This window comes from Pelophylax lessonae (genome assembly GCF_965119305.1).
Source record: "Pelophylax lessonae genome assembly, chromosome: 10".
NCBI lineage: Eukaryota > Metazoa > Chordata > Amphibia > Anura > Ranidae > Pelophylax > Pelophylax lessonae.
In genome coordinates, this window is record NC_138777.1 from 157,877,911 (window position 1) to 157,900,252 (window position 22,342).

The 22,342-nt window shown below is 40.2% G+C and overlaps 1 protein-coding gene across 1 annotated transcript; it reads left to right on the plus strand.

The window, feature by feature from the left end:
- The first annotated feature begins 677 nt into the window (after positions 1-677).
- Positions 678-19,418, plus strand: LOC309565006 (transmembrane protein 272-like). Its single transcript, XM_082269738.1, has 4 exons — positions 678-720; positions 2,194-2,253; positions 16,149-16,325; positions 19,248-19,418. The coding sequence occupies exons 1-4, from the start codon at positions 699-701 to the stop codon at positions 19,412-19,414; spliced, it is 426 nt and encodes a 141-aa protein (XP_082125864.1). The 5' UTR covers positions 678-698; the 3' UTR covers positions 19,415-19,418.
- Positions 19,419-22,342: the final 2,924 nt, after the last annotated feature.

Consider the following 22,342-nt stretch of genomic DNA (forward strand, 5'->3'; position numbering starts at 1 on the left):
TAATACAGTGGCTTATGACCGGTCAGTTTTTTTTTTATTCAACCTGCCAGATTGAAGGAAAAAAAAAAAAAAACTAGTGGTGTGTACTAGGCTTTACTTGATACTGCTAAACCGGTTCCTGCAGCTTCTTCTCCCCAATTCTCCAGTCTAGGGTTCTGACATAACCAAGACCAAAGCAGAGTCTGTAGCTTGCCCTGCATTGGACATGTTGATGCCTAGGGACAGTCCACTGCCAAATCTTGGGGGAACACCATCTCCCGGGAGAGCGGACGATCAGGAAAGTAAATGTTTCTCATCTCCCCTATACAATAAAAGCTGTTAACACTTGCAATATGGGCAAAGCCCCACTACAGAAGACAATTTTGCCTTTTCCTGTAGTAGAGCATAAACGTTTCATTTTTGAAACTTCGGTTGTTGTACTTTTAAATTGTACTTTAAAGTGTCCAGTTTATACATTTTTAGTCTAAATGTTTCATGAGCTTAGGTAGTTTGCTATTCAGTCATTTATTATTCAGTATGTTTCACTAAAAACAATATGTATTTTTATGGATAATTTACATAAGTTGCATTCTACTGTACACTGTAATTCATACATTTTACTGCCTATTTTTATGTCCTTATTTATCATAATTTCTAAATAAAAATATATATGAGTGATGATGCTGACCATGATGACTCTTGCTTTACAGACATAAAATATGGCCTCAGCCTGTAATATAGGTATGTTTATATATTATTATGGTTATATATTGTGCTTTATTTATCAGTGACCTCCAAACTGCAGCCCTATTCTTGCCTTTATCTGGTCTTTGCTTCCCCATTCCTCCCATTGATACAAGACACTATTGCTCCTACTGACACAAAAAGAAAAGAAGCATCATTTTTACACACACACCAACAGTGGGGCATATTTCCACCTACATCCACTGTTTAATGATGGGGCACTATTCCTTCCACTGACACAGACAATAGGGCACTATTCCTTCTATTGACACAAATGATGGGGCACTATTCCTTCCACTGACACAGATAATAGGGCACTACTCCTTCTATTGACACCAATGATGGGGCACTATTCCTTCCACTGACACAGACAATAGGGCACTATTCCTTCTATTGACACAAATGATGGGGCACTATTCCTTCCACTGACACAGATAATAGGGCACTACTCCTTCTATTGACACCAATGATGGGACACTATTCCTTCCACTGACACAGACAATAGGGCACTATTCCTTCTATTAACACCAATGATGGGGCACTATTCCTTCCACTGACACAGACAATAGGGCACTATTCCTTCCACTGACACAGACAATAGGGCACTACTCCTTCTATTGACACCAATGATGGGGCACTATTCCTTCCACTTACACAGATGATAGGGCACTATTCCTTCCATTGACACCAATCATGGGGCACTATTCCTTCTACTGGCACAGACAATAGGGCACTATTCCTTCCATTGACACCAATCATGGGGCACTATTCCTTCCACTGGCACAGACAATAGGGCACTATTCCTTCCATTGACACCAATAATGGGGCACTATTCCTTCCACTGACACAGACAATAGGGCACTATTCCTTCCATTGACAGCAATGATGGGGCACTATTCCTTCCACTGACACAGACAATAGGGCACTATTCCTTCTATTGACACCAATGATGGGGCACTTTTCCTTCCACTGACACAGACAATAGGGCACTATTCCTTCCACTGACACAGACAATAGGGCACTATTCCTTCCACTGACACAGACAATAGGGCACTATTCCTTCTATTAACACCACTATTCCTTCCACTGATACAGACAATAGGGCACTATTGCTTCCTTTCATTGCACAGAATATACAATGATCTGCAAGGAAAATAAAATAAAAATGGAGTCGGCAGAGCTTCCCCTCATTCACTAAGCTCTGGGGCAAATTCCCTCTCAATGTGTAAAGTCCTTTGCAAAGTGAAAGTTAGTAAATCAACCCTTCTGTGTCAGAGTGTGACTAGGTCTCATTTTAAAAGGAAGTGAGGAGATCAGCAACAATAAGAGCTTGGATTTTAATCCTATCTAGCCACAGAAAAAAAAATGCCTGGGGGTTGACTTTGGTCTTTTATTCTTGCGTTTGATCCATCTGTTTATCTATATCTACTACTACATATGGCTGAAAATTTAACTCTATTTATTTTCTAGGTCTCCAAATATTTTCATGGATAATCCTGATTGGTTTAGGCATAGCTGAGATTGTCATGGGTAAGGAAATGTTTTCTTTCATCTGCTATGGGTATTTTTGTGCATACGTGGCCAAATTGCAGGACTACATTAATTACTAATTTGTTGTAAAACAATGATAATAATGAATAAAGTGGTAATATACTGTGCAAAAAAACATAACAAAACAAAAACTGATCTCCTTGCAGGTTTATGCCACACTTTGATAGTAAGCACCACATATTAGCACATTATGACAGACTTGCCCATAAAACAGATCCCTCTAGTGGCACTTGTCACCGCTGACAGGAATCCCATCTTCACCCTGTCTTCCGGGCTCGCGGGCTCTGGCCGTTTGATGACAATACTCCCGCGCACAGGAGTCACAATTGTGTCAGGGCTCTTTCAATGAACGGCATATATGAGTGTGCCGTCCATTGAAAATGCAGTGCGCATGTGACTGTGACGTCATTGGCTTCTAAACATTGGAATATCTCCTAAACCAGGGATATACAAACTGTGGTCCTCCAGCTGTTGCAGAACTACAAGTCCCATGAGGCATAGCAATGATCTGACAGCCACAAGCATGACACCCAGAAGCAAAGGCATGATGGGACTTGTAGTTTTGCAACAGCTGGAGGGCCACAGTTTGCATATCCCTGTCCTAAAGGGTGCACATTTAGGAGATATTAACTGTACTTACATGTATATGTTTTTAACCTGTGTTCATAGCAACAAAAGGAGTAATTATATCATCTTTGTATTTGTTGGTTTTAGAGTAGTCCTCATATTTAAACATAAAGATTGTTACAGCTCAAGCATTTATTAGAATGTTATGTAACTGTTTCATGATTACCTTGTAATATTAGTTCAGTGTACTGTTACGGTGTGTAAGTTCAGAGATAGTAGTAGTGCAAGACAAAGCGTTCCACCTAATATGGAGAATAACTGCTGCAGTAAGAATGGGAATGAGAAGGCCAAATGGGTGCTGATGGTAGGGCTCTCTGTCATTAGATAAAAACGTTTACAAGGACCCACAGATACTCAACGTTTTTGTGCTACCCGCTACTCCATTGCTCAATCAGAACGCTTGTTATATATCCACTGAAGGTGAGTATCAGCAGAGATTCTTCTTTCAAAATGACCAAAGTCCAGACACTTTTATCCCCTTCCAGTCCAGGCCATTCAGCTTTCAGCACTGTCATACTTTGAATGACAATTACTTAGGCATGCAACACTGTACCCAAATTAAAGATAACGCTTTCTTTTGGTGGTAGTTAATCACCGCTGTTTTTTTTTTTTTTTACTTTTTGCTATATAAACAGAATTCCTTTTTTTTTTTTTTTTAAACATGTTTTACATTTTGAAAATAAATAGGCGTTCTTCATAAATTTATATATTCTGCTACATTTCTTTGGTAAAATAACAAAATAACACAAATCAGTATATACTATTTAGTCAGTGTGTACTATTTAGATTGTAAAAGTAATCAAGTCTACAAACTATGGTATATATATATATATATATATATATATATATATATATATATATATATATATATATATATATATATATATATATATATATATATATATATATACTGTATATATTTGAAAACTGATCAGTCCTGATGTACTGACTGCTTACTGTATCTCATTCCTTGAGACTAAAATGCCAGGACAGCAGAAACACCTCCTAAATTGCCCTCTTTTTGGAAAGTAGACAGTCCAATGTGTTTAGTAAGAGGCATGGTGTTTTTTTAAGTTGTAATTTTTTTTTCACAATGTTTTTGAAAATTAAGAAATTAAATCAAATTACATAGTAGTTGAGGTTGAATAGGCAATAGTCCATCCAGTTCAACCTGTGTAGGCGTGTGTGGATGTAATCATTTCCCATACCCCTGAATGTTTTGATCTTGGAGATGTATGTCCAAGAGTCTTTTAAAAGTAGCCATACTCCCCACAATTACTACCATTCGTGGAAGAGAGTTCTGCAATCCCATTGCCCTTACTGTAAAAAAAACCCTTGCGTAGCCTGAGGTTAAAGATTGTAGGCTAGCGCTGAGGATTACAATTTTTTCTGATACCACTGTATAGTGGGCTGCTGCTGGTATAAAAGGTGGTGTACCTTTGTAAAGTGTATAGTGCAAAAGTATACCTGCGCTGCTAACTACGCAAATACATAAATAAATCCCAATAAATATGGTGTATAAATAATCTGTGTAAGGTGCTAGTGCTCAACTTCAAACACACATTCCTATATCATAATCCCAATCAATATATAAAAAATCATAAAAATACAATAAATACAAATTTTATCACGTGTAAATAAATATCAAAAAAGTCTTTCAATAAAAGACATGCTTAAATAGTGACAGTCTTTGTGCAAAACATAAGTCCAAAGTGCTGCGTGCTCGTAAAAGAAGTGCCGGTGCTTTCTCTACACGAGTAGGTGCTCCCCTCCTGGACCCCTACTCACCAGAAGCCAAATAATACACCGCTTTCAGAATATCCTTAGATAGAACGAGCCTTAATGGACCATCAACTCAATCAGCTTTCCTGTAGGTCATATCATCCAGGTATTGCTCAAAAAAATGGAAAGAGATGCTGGCATCGTGAAGTATGTAATCACTTTATTCGATGCACACAATACAAGATACACTTACAATGTGGCAAAGGTTAAAACGCCTAAAAAATCATCCCACGGGTTGCCAATCCAAACGGCTATACTCACTCCCCGTGTCCCCGTATGTCGGAAGGTGGATGTAGTTTGGCGTCGTACGTACTCGGACGAACAGCTTGACGCGTTTCGCTCCGCACACAGAGCGTTATCAAAAGCAAGTCCGCTCCGGATACGTACTATATTTATAAGGTAACAAATTACATTATTGCTGACACCTTAGAGGAACCGGAAGTAGAATGCCGCCATTTTATGATTACTATGGTGATGAACTTCCTATACAATCCTCTCATTCAGATCTGCATACATATGTCCTCACAACTTAAGCTCTCATATACCGCTATAATATGCTCTAGTACAGTTTAATATATTCCTAAATTTCCTAAAATTGTGGGCTATAAGCTGGTATTATTCCGGTGGCGGAACCGGAAGTGGCTCCGCCATATTGGGACTCTCATCCTCCTCACATGCCCGAACCGGAAGTGATGTCGCCATGTCGGGGTTACCCGATGACGCACTTCCTGTCTCTCGTTCCGATCTAGTGTAATCATTATATGGCTTATAGATTGGGCAGAACTATTACTGTATGCATAAAGCTAGGGGACCGCGCCACACTAACTGCTTTGACTTGTTGTTAACTCTCGGCGGCGGAACCGGAAGTCCCGTCGCCATATAGGAACACCCATTGTAATGAAAAACATCATAGCGGCCGCCCTGTTGGAACTCCCAATGCTAATGTACTTCCTGTACACTGCTCAATATTCCTTACTGTTCATATAAAGATTCCTTACTGCTCTTATAAACAATTACCAAATTACTTAAAACACGGAGGCATTCTAAATTACGGCACCCCTTTACATACAATACCCCTTAAAATATGAACAAAAAAAGAAAGAATAAAAATTAATTAATAACAATAATAATACCCTTTCAATACATCCACATATATTGAATCAATAAATGTATGACCACTTTGCCAATAACTTCATAACTTCAAAATAAATATTTATAAGCCTATATCGAGTTAACCCTGAGAACTATAAATACAATATATATATATATATATATATATATATACATATAAATTTATAATAAACCACAATTCCATATCTAATACATTAAAAAATTATTAAATTATTTTAAATACATAACTCACATCCCTCTATATATCCAATTTAATAAAGGCTAAAAACTATTCGTGTAGTGAATAGTTTTTAGCCTTTATTAAATTGGATATATAGAGGGATGTGAGTTATGTATTTAAAATAATTTAATAATTTTTTAATGTATTAGATATGGAATTGTGGTTTATTATAAATTTATATGTATATATATATATATATTGTATTTATAGTTCTCAGGGTTAACTCGATATAGGCTTATAAATATTTATTTTGAAGTTATGAAGTTATTGGCAAAGTGGTCATACATTTATTGATTCAATATATGTGGATGTATTGAAAGGGTATTATTATTGTTAATAATTAATTTTTATTCTTTCTTTTTTTGTTCATATTTTAAGGGGTATTGTATGTAAAGGGGTGCCGTAATTTAGAATGCCTCCGTGTTTTAAGTAATTTGGTAATTGTTTATAAGAGCAGTAAGGAATCTTTATATGAACAGTAAGGAATATTGAGCAGTGTACAGGAAGTACATTAGCATTGGGAGTTCCAACAGGGCGGCCGCTATGATGTTTTTCATTACAATGGGTGTTCCTATATGGCGACGGGACTTCCGGTTCCGCCGCCGAGAGTTAACAACAAGTCAAAGCAGTTAGTGTGGCGCGGTCCCCTAGCTTTATGCATACAGTAATAGTTCTGCCCACTCTATAAGCCATATAATGATTACACTAGATCGGAACGAGAGACAGGAAGTGCGTCATCGGGTAACCCCGACATGGCGACATCACTTCCGGTTCCGGCATGTGAGGAGGATGAGAGTCCCAATATGGCGGAGCCACTTCCGGTTCCGCCACCGGAATAATACCAGCTTATAGCCCACAATTTTAGGAGTTTTAGGAATATATTAAACTGTACTAGAGCATATTATAGCGGTATATGAGAGCTTAAGTTGTGAGGACATATGTATGCAGATCTGAATGAGAGGATTGTATAGGAAGTTCATCACCATAGTAATCATAAAATGGCGGCATTCTACTTCCGGTTCCTCTAAGGTGTCAGCAATAATGTAATTTGTTACCTTATAAATATAGTACGTATCCGGAGCGGACTTGCTTTTGATAACGCTCTGTGTGCGGAGCGAAACGCGTCAAGCTGTTCGTCCGAGTACGTACGACGCCAAACTACATCCACCTTCCGACATACGGGGACACGGGGAGTGAGTATAGCCGTTTGGATTGGCAACCCGTGGGATGATTTTTTAGGCGTTTTAACCTTTGCCACATTGTAAATGTATCTTGTATTGTGTGCATCGAATAAAGTGATTACATACTTCACGATGCCAGCATCTCTTTCCATTTTTTTGAGCAATACCTGGATGATATGACCTACAGGAAAGCTGATTGAGTTGATGGTCCATTAAGGCTCGTTCTATCTAAGGATATTCTGAAAGCGGTGTATTATTTGGCTTCTGGTGAGTAGGGGTCCAGGAGGGGAGCACCTACTCGTGTAGAGAAAGCACCGGCACTTCTTTTACGAGCACGCAGCACTTTGGACTTATGTTTTGCACAAAGACTGTCACTATTTAAGCACGTCTTTTATTGAAAGACTTTTTTGATATTTATTTACACGTGATAAAATTTGTATTTATTGTATTTTTATGATTTTTTATATATTGATTGGGATTATGATATAGGAATGTGTGTTTGAAGTTGAGCACTAGCACCTTACACAGATTATTTATACACCATATTTATTGGTAGCCTGAGGTTAAATCGCTTCTCCTCTAATCGCATTGTATGGCTTCGTGTCCTCTTACACTCCTTGAATAGTTTTTTCTATACTGAGATCACCGTTGAGGTATTTGTAAATTGTTATCATGCCCCCTCTTAGGCGTCTCTTCTCTAGGGGAATAAATCGAGCGCTTGTAAACGCTCCTCATAATTTGGGTCCTCCAATCCCCTAATTAGCTTAGTTGCCCTTCTTTGGACTCTTTCCAGTTCCATCACATCCTTTCTGAGGATTGGCGACCAGAACTGGACAGAATACTCCAGATGTGGCCGGACCAGAGTTTTATAAAGTGGTAGGATTATAGTTTTATCTCTGGAATATATCCCCTTTTGTTATGCATGCTAATATTCTGCCGGCTTTGGCAGCTGCAGCTTGACATTGCATGCTATTGCTTAGTCTATCTTCTACTAAGACTCCCAGATCTTTCTCCATTCTTGATTCTCCCAGAGGTTCCCCCCCTAACGTGTATTTTGCGTTTATATTTTTAGTCCCCACGTGCAATACCTTACACATCTCCACATTAAACCTCATTTGCCACGTAGTTGCCCACTCTGTTATTTTGTACAGGTCATTCTGTAAAATTTCTGCCTCACGATGTGAAGTTATTGCCCTGCTTCATTTTGTGTCATCTGCAAAAACTGAGATTGAGCTAATGATCCCGGCCTTAATGCTATTTATGAATAAATTGAACAAAATTGGTCCCAGGGCTAAGCCTGAGGGACCCCAATTATCACTCCAGACTATTCTGAGCATGCGTTATTTATTACCACCCTTTGGGAAGTTTTCTATCCAAGAGCAAACCTTGTGGTCTAAGCCTGCAGACCTTATTTTGTAAATTAATCATTTTTTTGGGGACTGTATCAAATGCCTTAAGTGGTTGAAAACCAACTTTGATGACTTTTACCTGTAGGTAAGCCTAAAATAAGGCTTACCTATAGGTGCTGTAAATATCTTCTAAACTTGCACCGTTTAGGAGATATTTACATTGCATGCAGCCGATGACGTCATCGGTGCATGCGCTCTGAAGAAACAGCCGCCCGTGCCGTTTCTTCAGAGCCCTGTGCCGTAACTGACGTCACGCGGCTTCGGCCAGTAATACAGCTGGAGTCCGCAGACCCGGAAAGGAAGACGGGTGAAGATGGATGCGGCCAGCAGCAGGGACAACGCAGGCTTTGTTGCAGGTAAGTGTCACATAATATGCTAGTATGCATTGCATACTAGCACATTATGCATTCACTTTGCAGGGAAAAAATAAATAAAAGGAAGATATTACTTCCTCTTTAACAAAATCCAGATACACCACATCCACAGGTCTCCCCCTATCTAGCTCACAGCTCACCTCCTCGTAAAATGTTAACAGATTGGTCTGACAAGAACATCTTTTGAAAACCCGTGCTGATTACTGCTGATGATACTGTTGACTTTAGCAAATTCTTGGATATAGTCCCTTATCATCCCTTCCAATAATTTACATACTATTGAATTCAGGCTGACCGGCCTATAATTGCCCGAGATATGCCTCTGCCCTTTTTCTAATATTGGTATCTCATTAGCTTTCCTCCAGTCACCTGGTACAGTTCCTGTCAAAATACTATCTGCAAAGGTCAGGAACAGTGGTTTAGATATACCCTTAATGAGTTCTTTGAGTACTCTTGGATGCACGCCATCCGGTCCTTGTGATTTATTTGTGTTAATGTTATCAAGCCTTTTCATGATTTCACCCTCTGTTAGCCATAGCAGCATGTCCTGTGAAGTACTGCTAACAGTACAGTCATGGTCAGTATACCCCTCCTTTTCCTGTGTAGGAGAAGAAAGCATTTAGCACAGTTGCCTTCTCTGTGTCCTCTGTAACCATCCTCCCATCATCGTTAATTATGTGTGCAACATGCTCTGACCTCGTTTTTGCTATTGATATATTTAAAGAATTTCTTAGAGCTCCTTTCACTTTCCTCTGCTATATGTCTCTCGAAAGTTGATTTTGCCTTTTTGATTTCGTATTTACATTTCTTATTCGATTCCTTGTATTGGTGGAAAGCTGATAAAGTCCTCTCTGATTTATATCTCTTAAAGGCCATTTTTTTTCCTAATAAGTTTTTTTACATTACGGTTTAGCCACCCTGGTTTGGCCTTGACTCTTGTAAATTTATTTCCCATAGGAATGCACTGTGAGATGCTTTTGTTTAATATGTTCCTAAAGCATTCCCATTTTTCCTCCATGGTCAGTGTTCCTAGGGTTTGGTCCCAGTTTATTTTCTCTATTATAGAGCACAGTTTAGGAAAGTTTGCCCTTAAAGTTTAGGGTTCTTATATTTTCCTCTTGCCTTGCTATCTTGTGATTTACGTTAAATGTGATCATCCAGTGATCGCTAGAACCCAAGTTGTCCCGGACTCCTACATCTGAGATTAGATCTGTGTCATTAGTAATTAATAGATCTAGCACTGCATTCTTTCTAGTAGTAGAATCTACCAACTGAGACATTTAGTTGTCCTATAAGATATTCATGAAGAGACGGGCCTTTAGTGAGTGTACAGTCCCCTCTTCCCAGTCAATGTCGGGATAATTGAAGTCCCCCAATATGATGATGTTACAAGGGGGTTGTTGGGACTTTGAATGAGGCACCTGATATAAAACCAAGCACCTCCATCCCTAATTCAAGTGTACAAAGGGGGAAGTTGAGAATTTAACCACTTAAGCCCCGGAAGATTTTACCCCCATTCCGACCAGGGGGTATTTTGCGATTCGGCACTGCGTGACTTTAACGGAAAATTGCGCGGTCGTGCGACGCTGTACCTAAACGAATTTGGCGTCCTTTTTTTCCCACAAACAGAGCTTTCTTTTGGTGGTATTTGGTCACCTGTGCGATTTTTTGATCACGCGCTATAAACAAAAAAAGAGCGTCAATTTTGCAAAAATAACAATATTTTTCACATTTTTTTATATGAAATTCCCCCCAAAAAAAATGTAAAAATCGGCCAATTTGTTTTATGCTACCTATGTTTGGTAAAAAAAATCGCAAAAAGCGTATTTTGATTGGTTTGCGCAAAAGTTATCGCGTTTACTAACAAAGGGAAAGATTTTTGTCATTTTTGTTGTTTTTTTTTTTAACGCGTAATGGCGGCGATCTGCGATTTTTTTTTTTGCGGTACTGCGACATTGCGGCGGACAGATCGGACCCTTGACTGACATTTTTGACACTTTTGGGGTTACCAGTGACATTTCTACAGTAATCAGTGCTATATATATGCACTGTTACTGTAAAAATACACTGGTAGTGAAGGGGTTAACTTTATTTGGGAGGGAGGGGCTGTGTGTGTCCCTAGGGGCGTGCTTTCTACTGTGATTGGCTGTGGCTTCAGCTGTAAGGACACTGATCAACGGATCTACATAGTAGATCCATGTGATCAGTGTCTTTGCAGCGAGGAGAATGACAGGCAGCTTGTTTACACAAGCTGCCTGACATTCTCCCTCTCCCCCGCCGATCGCCGAGTGGCCGGCGGACATCGGGTCCGCTGGTCATACGCGCGGGGGGGCCCGTGACCACGCGGGAGCGGGAGCGCGCCTCCGGGGGCGTGCGCTCGCTCCCTAGACCCTCACAAGCAAGCAACGTAGCCCTACGTTAGTTTGCCTGTGAGGGGCTGACCGCCGACGTAGATAGTCGTGCGGCGGTCGGCAAGTGGTTAAACATCATCGCATGTAACAGAAATGGAAAAATAATTGTTAAATAACAAACATTGCAGATGTGAGCTGGAATGCGTGGATAAAAATTGCACGTGTGTGTAAGCAAATGTATAGTAAAGTAGTCAATACATGTTGCTGAATTGCATCAGAGTAGGTTTGACGCGTTTCTGTGGACAATGTTCCATCATGGGCAAATAATGATGTATAATCTGCAAAAGATATATATATGTATATATATATAGTACAAAAAATATCAAGAATATGTAATATTGAGAAGGAAGAGGGAAACCTCAAACCTAGTCAATTTACAATGCAGCTCAGATCTACTGGTATGAGTTGCTGGTTGTGGCTTGAAGTTCAACTATCCCAGGAGCTGAGGGGGCACATAAAGTGCGGACAAGTAGGGCATGAAAATGGCAACGACTGGAAAAAGCAGGGATGAATAAGAATAAATATGGAGAAATGTAAATGAAAGAGTGAAAAAATAGAAAATTGAACATCATAATCAAGTGGGGGACTGGATAAATGCCAAGTAGTCTGGTAGAGGAATACAAAAGTGTATGCACGAATTTCCAGTGCAAAGTGAAGTAAATACAAGTGGCGTGAAGTCTGAATAAAAGCTGAGTCCAAAAAAGCAGGGACGTGCAAAGAATGTAAGAAATAAAAGTGTGCTGAGACATAGCAAGTAAGAATAAAGCCCAGATGAAGAAAAGTGCTGGATAAAGAAAGTGATTAGAGAAAGGGATCCCAGGAGATCCAGAGTAAAGGGGATGTAAATAGGTAGAAGCACAGTAACTTACAGTGTAAAAAATAATAATCCAAGTGAAATGGGAAATTAGTAGAGATCCACTACTCAAAGACAAAGTGCCACATCCGTGTCCAAAGCAGATCAGCACTGTACCCCCAACGCCACACTAGCGTGTGTTGAAATGGCAGTCCCAAACGGAAGAAGGCACCATGTGGCAAGCCGCTTCCGAAGGGGTGCCTTTAAACACACGAGATGGAAAATGCAGCCAATGGCGCGGTGCCATCTTAATGGCGTCACTCACATGGCGCGAGGCGTGGCGCCGATGCTCAGCGGGAGATCACCCGCCCACACACCTGCACCGAAGTGAGGAGGGAAAGGTATAATTGAACATATATAAATATAACAGTAGAATATATCAGATACCACCTATATTAAGGGGATCTATCACACCGGTGATGGCAGAGAGTATAGGACAATCACCTGTGGTAATAATAAAATATTGGTCGTGGTCATGCGTCTCCATCTCTAATTGCATAGCGATACAAGGGGGTTGTCGGGTCTTTAAATGAGGCACCTGGTATAAAACCAAGCACCTCCATCCCTAATTCAAGTGTACAAAGGGGGAAGTTGAGAATTTAACCACTTAAGCCCCGGAAGATTTTACCCCCATTCCGACCAGGGGGTATTTTGCGATTCGGCACTGCGTGACTTTAACGGAAAATTGCGCAGTCGTGCGACGCTGTACCTAAACGAATTTGGCGTACAGGACCCGGAAAACCACTCCCCACCTTCAGGCTTTCTAAGGGCGTAAATTGTTGATCTCACTCCTTACTACCTATCACACTTTTGAAGGCCATGAAACGCCAAGATGGCACAAAACCCCCCAAAATGACCCCATTTTGCAAAGTAGACACTCTAATCTATTTGCTGAGAGGCATGGTGAGTATTTTGCATCTCTCATTTTTTTTGGAAAATGAAGAAAAAACAGGAAAATGCATTTTCTTTCCTCTTTTTTCAATTTCCAAAACTTTGTGACAAAAAGTGAGATCTGCAAAACACCCAACATGCCTCTCTGCAAATAGCTTAGGGTGTCTACTTTCCGAAAAGGGGTCATTGGGGGGGGGGGGGGGTTGTGCTGTCTTGGCATTTCATGGCCTCCGAAACTGTGATAGGTAGTCAGGAGTGAAATCAATAATTTACGCCCTTGGAAAGCCTGAAAGTGGGGGTTGGCTTTCGAGGACCTGTACTCGGCTAGACTGCAAAAAAGTCTCACACATGTGGTATCCCTGTACTCAGGAGAAGCAGCAGAATGTATTTTGGGGTGTCATTTCACATATACCCATGGCATGTGTGAGCAATATATCATTTAGTGACAACTTTGTGTAAAAAAACAAAAAAAAAAAATAATAATATATTTCCCGGAACTTGTGGCAAAATATAAAATATTCCATGGACTCACCATGCCTCTCAGCAAATAGCTTGGGGTGTCTACTTTGCAAAATGGGGTCATTTGGGGGGGGTTTTGTGCTATGTTGAAATTTCAGGGCCTCTGAAACTGTGATGGGTAGTCAGGAGTGAAATCAACAATTTACGCCATTAGAAAACCTAAAGATGGAGATTCATTTTCGGGGTCCCGTACACAGCTAGGCTCCCAAAAAGTCTCACACATGGGGTATCCCCATACTGAGGAGAAGCGGCAGAATGTATTTTGGGGTGTCATTCCACATATACCCATGTCATGTGTGAGAAATTTTATCTTTTAGTGACAACTTTGTGTTAAAAAAAAAAAATAAATAAATTGTAATTTTCCCAAAACCTGTGGCAAAATATAAAATATTCCATGGACTCACCATGCCTCTCAGCAAATAGCTTGGGGTGTCTACTTTGCAAAATGGGGTCATTTGGGGGGTTTTGTGCTATCTTGAAATTTCAGGGCCTCCGAAACTGTGATGGGTAGTGAGGAGTAAAATCAAAAATTTACGCCATTAGAAAACCTAAAGATGGAGATTGATTTTCGGGGTCCCGTACACAGCTAGGCTCCCAAAAAGTCTCACATATGTGGTATCCCTGTACTCAGGAGAAGCAGCAGAATATATTTTGGGGTGTAATTACACATATACCCATGGCATGTGTGAGAAATGTATCTTTTAGTGACAACTTTGTGTTAAAAAAAAAAAAATAATTTTTTTATTCATTTTTCAAACACCTGTGACAAAAAAATTAAATATTCAATGAGCTCAACATGCCTCTCAGAACATTCCTTAGGATGTCTACTTTCCAAAAAGTGGTAATTTGGGGGGGTCTTGTACTGCCCTGCCATTTTAGCACTTCATGAATTGAGATAGGCAGTCAGAAATTAAAGCTGCGTAAAATTTCAGTATTTACACCATAGTTTGTAGACGCTATAACTTTTGCGCAAACCAATAAAAATACGCTCATTGAATTTTTTTTTGTCAAAGACATGTAGCTAAATATATTTTGGCCAAAAAAAATGACATAAATTGAGTATATTGGATATTTTTTAAAAGACAAAGTTGAAAATGTCATTTTTTTTGCAAAATTTTGGCTCTTTTTTTATTAATATCGCAAAAAATAAAAAGCGCAGAGGTGATCAAATACCACCAAAAGAAAGCTCTGTTTGTGGGAAAAAAAGGACGTAGATTTAGTTTGGGTACCACATTGCATGACCGCACAATTGTCAGTTAAAGTCGCACAGTGCCGAAGCACAAAAAGTGGTCTGGACGGAAGACAGCAAAATCCTCCGGTTGTAAAGTGGTTAAATGAGACGCATAAAATGGCCAATTGAAATGTAAACCATATTTATTACAATGAAAAGAACATCGCATGTAACAGAAATGGAAAAAGAATTGTTAAATAACAAACATTGTAGATGTGAGCTGGAATGCGTGGATAAAAATTGCACGTGTACGTAAACAAATGTATAGTAAAGTAGTCAATACATGTTGCTGAATTGCATCAGAGTAGGCCCGACAGGTTTCTGTGGACAATGTTCCACTTCATCCTTTGTGATAGCAATAAAGTTGATTAAAAAAATTAGAGACAGTGTAAAAAAATAAGTTGAAATAAAATAAATAATAAACATAAAAAAAAATGTATGTGACCCCCCCCCCCCCCCATTCCCTAATGCTCATGCAAAATGGGAAGAACTTCCTCAGTGTGCTGCAAAAACAGGCTTGGCAAATAGCAACGTGTTCATCCCCAGCTCACTTTTCAAATAGAGCAATGTCCCAGTTCTTTGCACTCCCAGCTCCCGATATGCTGTGTCTGTTGCAAGAAAGATACTCCTTTTTGGCTCCTGTTCATGGCTGGCACCCATGGGCCTGGTCCCCTGCTGCCCTCTGTGGTTTCTTTAACCGGCCCCTCTGTCCTGTTAGGCAGGGACCACTGGAGGAAACAACAGGGTGCAATGAAGAATGCCAGCCTCAAATACTTGTGGAAGTGTTAAATGCCGAACATTGTACAGCAAAGCTTGGATCTTCAGAAAAGTTTGTCAGCGGAGGCAGCGAAGCAGGGCAGGAAATCATATAGGTTCTTTACTTGGAGCTACTACAATTTTTTTCCCACCAAGTAACCTTAGGCATTACTTGCTCTAGCAGCAGGGATGTGCACATTACCAAGTAAATAATAACAAATTAATTATAGTAGATAGAGTGCAAGCCTTTTCAAGAAGACAGGGTAGACCAAGAATGAAGTGAGGTTGATTTGTGGGTTATAGTTTTGCGTTTAAACTATATCTATGAAATCTAGAACAATGCCTCTATAGAAGAGTAAATATGGCTTCTGATTTATGTAAAATATTTGGTGAGTATTCTAAGAAATTATATATAAATAAATCATATAACAGAGAATCACCAGAGATACTGAAAGACAAGTCATCTTAACCAGTTATTTTTTTTTCCAGGTGCAATGTACAAAGACAAATGCCCCATCCAGCCCTACATACCCATCTTTCTGTTGGTGACAGGAGCCACACATTTAGCAGCTGTTGCTTTGTTGTTTGTCAGGTCTGTATTTGAGACATGCAGCATGATTCTAGAAGGTTTGATAGGAACATTCAGCTTTGCCTGGTTTATAACAGGTAAGTGTTGTACATAAGGCATATTTGACTATATAGTGACACTGAAAAAGCAAAACTCATTTACTAGTGGTGCACCGAAATTTAGGATTATTCCATTTCGGCCGAAAATGGGTTAAAGATGTTGATATTAATGATGGCCGCCGCGGGCGCAGCGCAGGTTTCAAAAGACCCGCCTCTGGCCGGCGGCCCACCTCCCTGTGATGTTACTACTACTATGATGTGCATGAATTAAATAACACACCGGGCGGGTGGGCGAGCGGCCGCTAATAGCTGTAACTAAGTGAGCGCTTCACTTTCCTATCAGGCGGGTATCTCCGCTGACAGGGAAGTGAAGGGCTCACTTAATTATAGCTATTATCAGCCGCTCGCCCACCCGCCCGCCTGGTGTGTTCGTTCATTCATGCACATTGTAGTAGTAGTGATATCACAGGGAGGGGGGCCGCCAGCCAGAGGCGGGACTTTTGAAAGGAAGGACACAGGAGATGCTGAGAGTTTGCCTGTGACATGGAGGTGCCGACAAGTAAGGAAATTGCATCATTGGGGTGGGGAGGGGTGCTGAGGCAGGGGGGGGGGGAACGCTATGGCGAGGTACCAATGGTATTTGTATTATGCAGCATGAGGGGGTTAATGTATTGCCACTGCTGATCACTGATGCATTAGTGACCGACCAGTGGCAGTTAATTAACCCCTTTGTGCTACATTAGTGCAACCAGTGTCAGTGCAACCAGTGTTAATTAACACTGATACTGCTTGCACTAATGCAGCACAAAGGGGTTAATTAACTGCCACTGGTCAGTCACTAATGCATCAGTGACCAGCAGTGGCAATACATTAACCCCCTCATGCTGCATAATACAAATACCATTTGTAACTAAATTAACCACTTGCCAACCCGTCACAGTACATATACTGCAACAAGGTGGCAGCTGCAGGTGTACGTCGCTGCCTGTTTCTGATGTATGCCCCTGTTCTATCTATTTTAAAATCATTTGGGGAAAAAAAAGTAATTTTTGATTTCGGTTTTCGGCCAAGGGCATCCTGCATTTTCGGTTTCGTTCATTTCGGTGCATTCCTATCATTTACGCCTGTATACTTTTCCTTGATCACTCCCCCCCCCCCCCCCCATTCACTGCTATAAACCTTTCCTCAGTCATTTCCGTTCTCTTCTTTTCTCTCTTTGGTCTCTCCTCTGTCATTCTTGTTTCTTACCCCACTTCATATAGTTTATGTGGGTTTTCTGTTGTAGTTTATCAGTCAGTATTTTCAGATGATATTAAAGCGGTAGTAAAGTGTCCAAAAAAAATAAAAAATTCCCAAGTTAATGGCGTAAAGTGCTAGTATGTGTCACAGACCAGTATTTTATGAAAGACTTACCTTAAAACAAAGCCCTCCAGCGGCATGCTGTCACTGCTGACAGGGCTTCCATCTTCACCTGGTCTTCCCTTTCAGGTTTGCGGGCTCCAGCCACGTGAACAGCCGAGCCACGATAACATTACTCCTTCAAATGCGCACAGGAGTCACGCTAGTAGCACAGTGCTCTAAAGGGACAGCATGCTGACCTTTCAGAGGGAAGTGCGCATGCGCCGGTGATGTCACCGTCTGCAGAAGTAGTGCATATCTTCTAAATGGTGCATGTTTAAGAGATATTCCTTGTACCTACAGGCAAGCTTTATAATAAGCTTACCTACAGGTACAAGTGAGCAAGTGCTGTTTACTACTGATTTGATGTATTGATGGCCTATCTCATTCCTTGAGGCCCTAAAATGCCAAGATAGTAAAAATATTCCCCAAATGATCCCTTTTTGAAAAGCAGACAGTCCAAGGTAGTTAGTAAGAGGCATGGAAAGTTTTTTTTGAAGTTGTAAATTTTTGTCACACTTTTTGTGAAAATTAAGAAGTAAAATAAAATTTAGGTTTTTTTCACAATTATTTTTTTACACACTTTCACCAGTGCAGTACAGCCTCATCAAATGACTGGCATGGCAGGTATCAGGGATATTGACTGGTGACAGTATGTAAAAAAAAAAAAAAAGTATATATATTTTTTCTTTTTAGCTATTTTCTTTTTTTTTTTTTTTTTTTTTTTACATAGTTTCATCATGGTAGTTCTGAGGAGTGATCAATGATTTTTTTTGTACACTGATATTGCTTATAATAGTGATGATCACTGTTTTAAGCAATAGTTAACTTTCCATTAATGATAGCTTGCTTACTTGCTTGACATGCTGTGATTGGCTGCAGCTAATCACATGATACAGATAGCTAATCACATGATAAAGATGGCTGTTTTGTTGACATTGTAATCATGTGATCACTATGACCAATCATAATGATCCCATGATACCTCAGCCGCTGAAAGTGGTGGGGTACCAAGCGCTGTCAAGGGATCGCATCACTGCACATCCCAGTGGGCGTGCTAGTGCACATGTGCTAGGTGACCTACTAGTACATTGCCTTGTGTGGCTGGGCCACCCGTCCACAGTAAATGCACTGTGGGTGGGCATCAAGCTGTTAATGCCTAAGTCAACTAAATCCCAATATAATGCAATAAACTTAAGGAAACAAACATGAACAGTAAAGAGTCAAATAACATATTTACAGTTCACTTGAAGTGTAAAATAATACTTTGCAATGTTATTTTGCATGAAATGGTTACAGACAGAATCAAAAATAAAATAGAAATTGCAATTACAAGACGAGCACAGATAGCAAAAACATTAGAAACAGTGTCTTAGCTAAGATTTTAGGGGAAAAAGGAGAGAATAGGCATCAGAACATTTGCTTCATGGTGTGTGTATACCAATCGCTTCATCAGGAACAAAGATTCTCAAACTAGGTATCCAGGCTGTGTTTGTGTACTCATGTTTACAGTATATAAGCTGGATTCATTTTACTAACTACTTTACATTTTTCCAAATGTAGGAAGTGTTTGGGTCTTTAAGGTGTACAAAGAATATGAAGGAAAATGTGACAAGGATCTTTATTTATTTGCTTTCGGTATCCTGTTACTTCAATATGTGCTGCTTGGATTATCCCTGATTTGTCCATGTTTTTTCGGTTCTCCTAGAGCATATTTTTATGAGAGGTAATATTTACAAAATTATTCTCATTATTTTTATTTAGTTAAAGAAAAGAACCATAAAAGTAAGAGCTAAACACTTACGGAATATACAAGTGCCTTGAAAAAGTATTCATACCCCTTGAAATGATTTCATTATGTCATGTTACAACCAAAAACATAAATGTAGTTTATTGGGATTTTATGTGAGACCAACACAAAGTGGCTCGTAATTGTGAAGTAGAAGGAAATTGATAAATGGTTTTCAAAATATTTTACAAATAAATATCTGAAAAGTGTGGCGTGCATTTGTATTCAGCCCCCTTTACTCTTATACCCCAAACTAAAATCTAGTGGAACCATTTGCCTTTAGAAGTAACCTAATTAGTAAATAGAGTCCATCTGTATGAAATTTAATCTCAGTATAAATATGGCTGTTCTGTGAAGCCCTGAGGCTTGTTAGAGAACCTTAGTGAACAAATAGCATCATAAAGGCCAAGGAACACCCCAGACAGGCCAGAAATAGCGTTATGGAGAGGTTTAAAGCAGCGTTAGGTTATAAAAAAATATCCCAAGCTTTGAACATCTCACGGAGCACTGTTCAATCCATCATCAGAAAATGGAAAGAGTAAGGCACAACTGCAAACATACCAAGACATGGTCATCCACCTAAACTGCAGGCTTGGCAAGGAGAGCATTATTCAGCGAAGCAGCCAAGAGGCCCATGGTAACTCTGGAAGAGTTGCAGAGATCCACAGCTCAGGTGGGAGAATCTGCCCACGGGGCAACTATTAGTCATGTACTCCACAGATCTGGCCTTTATGGAAGAGTGGCAAGAAGAAAGCTGTTGTTGAAAGAAAGCCATAATAAGTCCCATTTTCAGTTTACAAAAAGCCATATGGGGGACACAGCAAACGTGGAAGAAGGTGCTCTGGTCAGCTGAGATGAAATTTGAACTTTTTGGCCTGAAAGCAAAATGCTATGTGTGGCAGAAAACTAACACTGCACATAACTCTGAACACACAACCCCCACCATAAAACATGGTGGTGCCAGCATCATGTTGTGGGGATTCTTTTCTCAACAGGGACAGGAAAGCTGGTCAGAGTTGATGGGAAGATGGATGGAGCCAAATACAGGGCAATCTTAGAAGAAAACCTGTTAGAGTCTGCAAAAGTCTTGAGACTGGGGCGGAGTTTAATTTTCCAGCAGGACAACGACCCTTGGCATACAACCAGAGCTACAATGAAATGGTTTAGATAAAAGCATATTCATGTGTTAGAATGGCCCAGTCAAAGTCCAGACCTAAATCCAATTGAGAATCTGTAGCAAGACTTGAAAATTGCTGTTCAGAGATGCTCTCCATCCAATCCTACAGAGCTTGAGCTATTTTGCAAGGAAGAGGAATGGGCAAAAAAGTCACTCTCTAGATGCCCGAAGCTGGTAGAGACATACCCAAAAAGACTTGCAGCTGTTATTGCAGTGAAAGGGGGTTCTACAAAGTATTGACTTAGGGGGGATGAATACAAATGAACGCCACACTTTTCAGATATTTATTTGTAAAAAAATGTTAAAAACCAATTATCATTTTTGCTTCCACTTTTGCACCACAATTATGTGCCACTTTGTGTTGGTCTATTACATAAAATTACAATAAAATACATTTTAACATGACAAAATGGGGAAAATTTCAAGGGATGATGAATACTTTTTCAAGGCACTGTATAAAGGTAATTAAAAACTAAAGTAAAATTAACGTGCAAACACGTTTAGGCACGTAAGTGTAGCTTAGGTGTGAATGCAGCCTTAAGCTTACTAACACTAAGAATAGTTTATTTGACAGAGTTTAGGAAGAGGCTCCATCCTCCTGTAAGAAGGCCTCCAGTCTTCTTACACTCATCAAACATCTCCTTTAGGAGAACTCTGCAGCCAGGTAACAGAGGTACAGTGCCTTATTAACATGTATACCTCTTTAAAAGAAAGAAAGGAGGCGCACTTGCGTGCATGACCCTCCCTGTTTAAAGTGGGGAACACCAGATGAAGGGATTCAGAAACAAAACATAGAACGTGCGAAGGAAACAGTTTGGACACAAATGTCACATCAAACACTGTCCAGCATAGGGAATCAGTACCCAAGTCAATTGCAAGGGAGTTCTCAATTTTTCAGATGACATCGCAGCCTAAAATACAGCGGAGGTCAGATTAAAAGATGACCGAAAGAGAAATTCCCCTAACAGACTAACAAAAACTATAGTTAGAGTTTTTCTCAGCAGGAAAAAAAAGCAGTCACATATGCAGCAACATCAGTGCGGAAAGATGGCCACCAGAACTGACGGCAAATAGCCCAGGACATCTGAGTCTTACCAGGATAACCAGCAGTCTTGGAATTGTGGTATGTGCGCAACAGTCTGATGCGCAACCCCTCAGGTACAAAAAATTTGCCAGCAGGTCTCTCTGTGGGAGCATCAGGTTGGGCAGCCAAGATCTGTTCCCCAGGAGGAGAGGTTAAGTTGGTGCAGGTGGCAGCTAGGATTTGATCTGAAGGTATGACCGGTGTCGTCACGGAGTCCTCCCTGGACAAATCAGAAAACTGGCGAGACAAGGCATCAGCTTTAACATTCTTGGGGTCAGGCAAATAGGAGACCACATAGTTAAAATGAGACAAGAATAAGGTCCATATGGCCTGACGGGGTGTGAGCCTCTTGGTCTCCGAGAGATACGTCAGATTTTAATGATCGGTGAGAATGAGAACTGGAACCACAGGACCTACGAGCAAGTGTTTCCACTCTTTGAGAGCCAGGATAATGGCCAAGAGCTCTCTGTCTCTAATCTCTCCAACATGGATACAGCTTCTTGGAGTAGAACCCACAAGGTACTAAGGGTCCATCAGGTGTCCGACGCTGAGACAGGAGGGTGCCTACTCCTGTCTCAGACCCATCCACCGATAGGACAAAGGCAAAC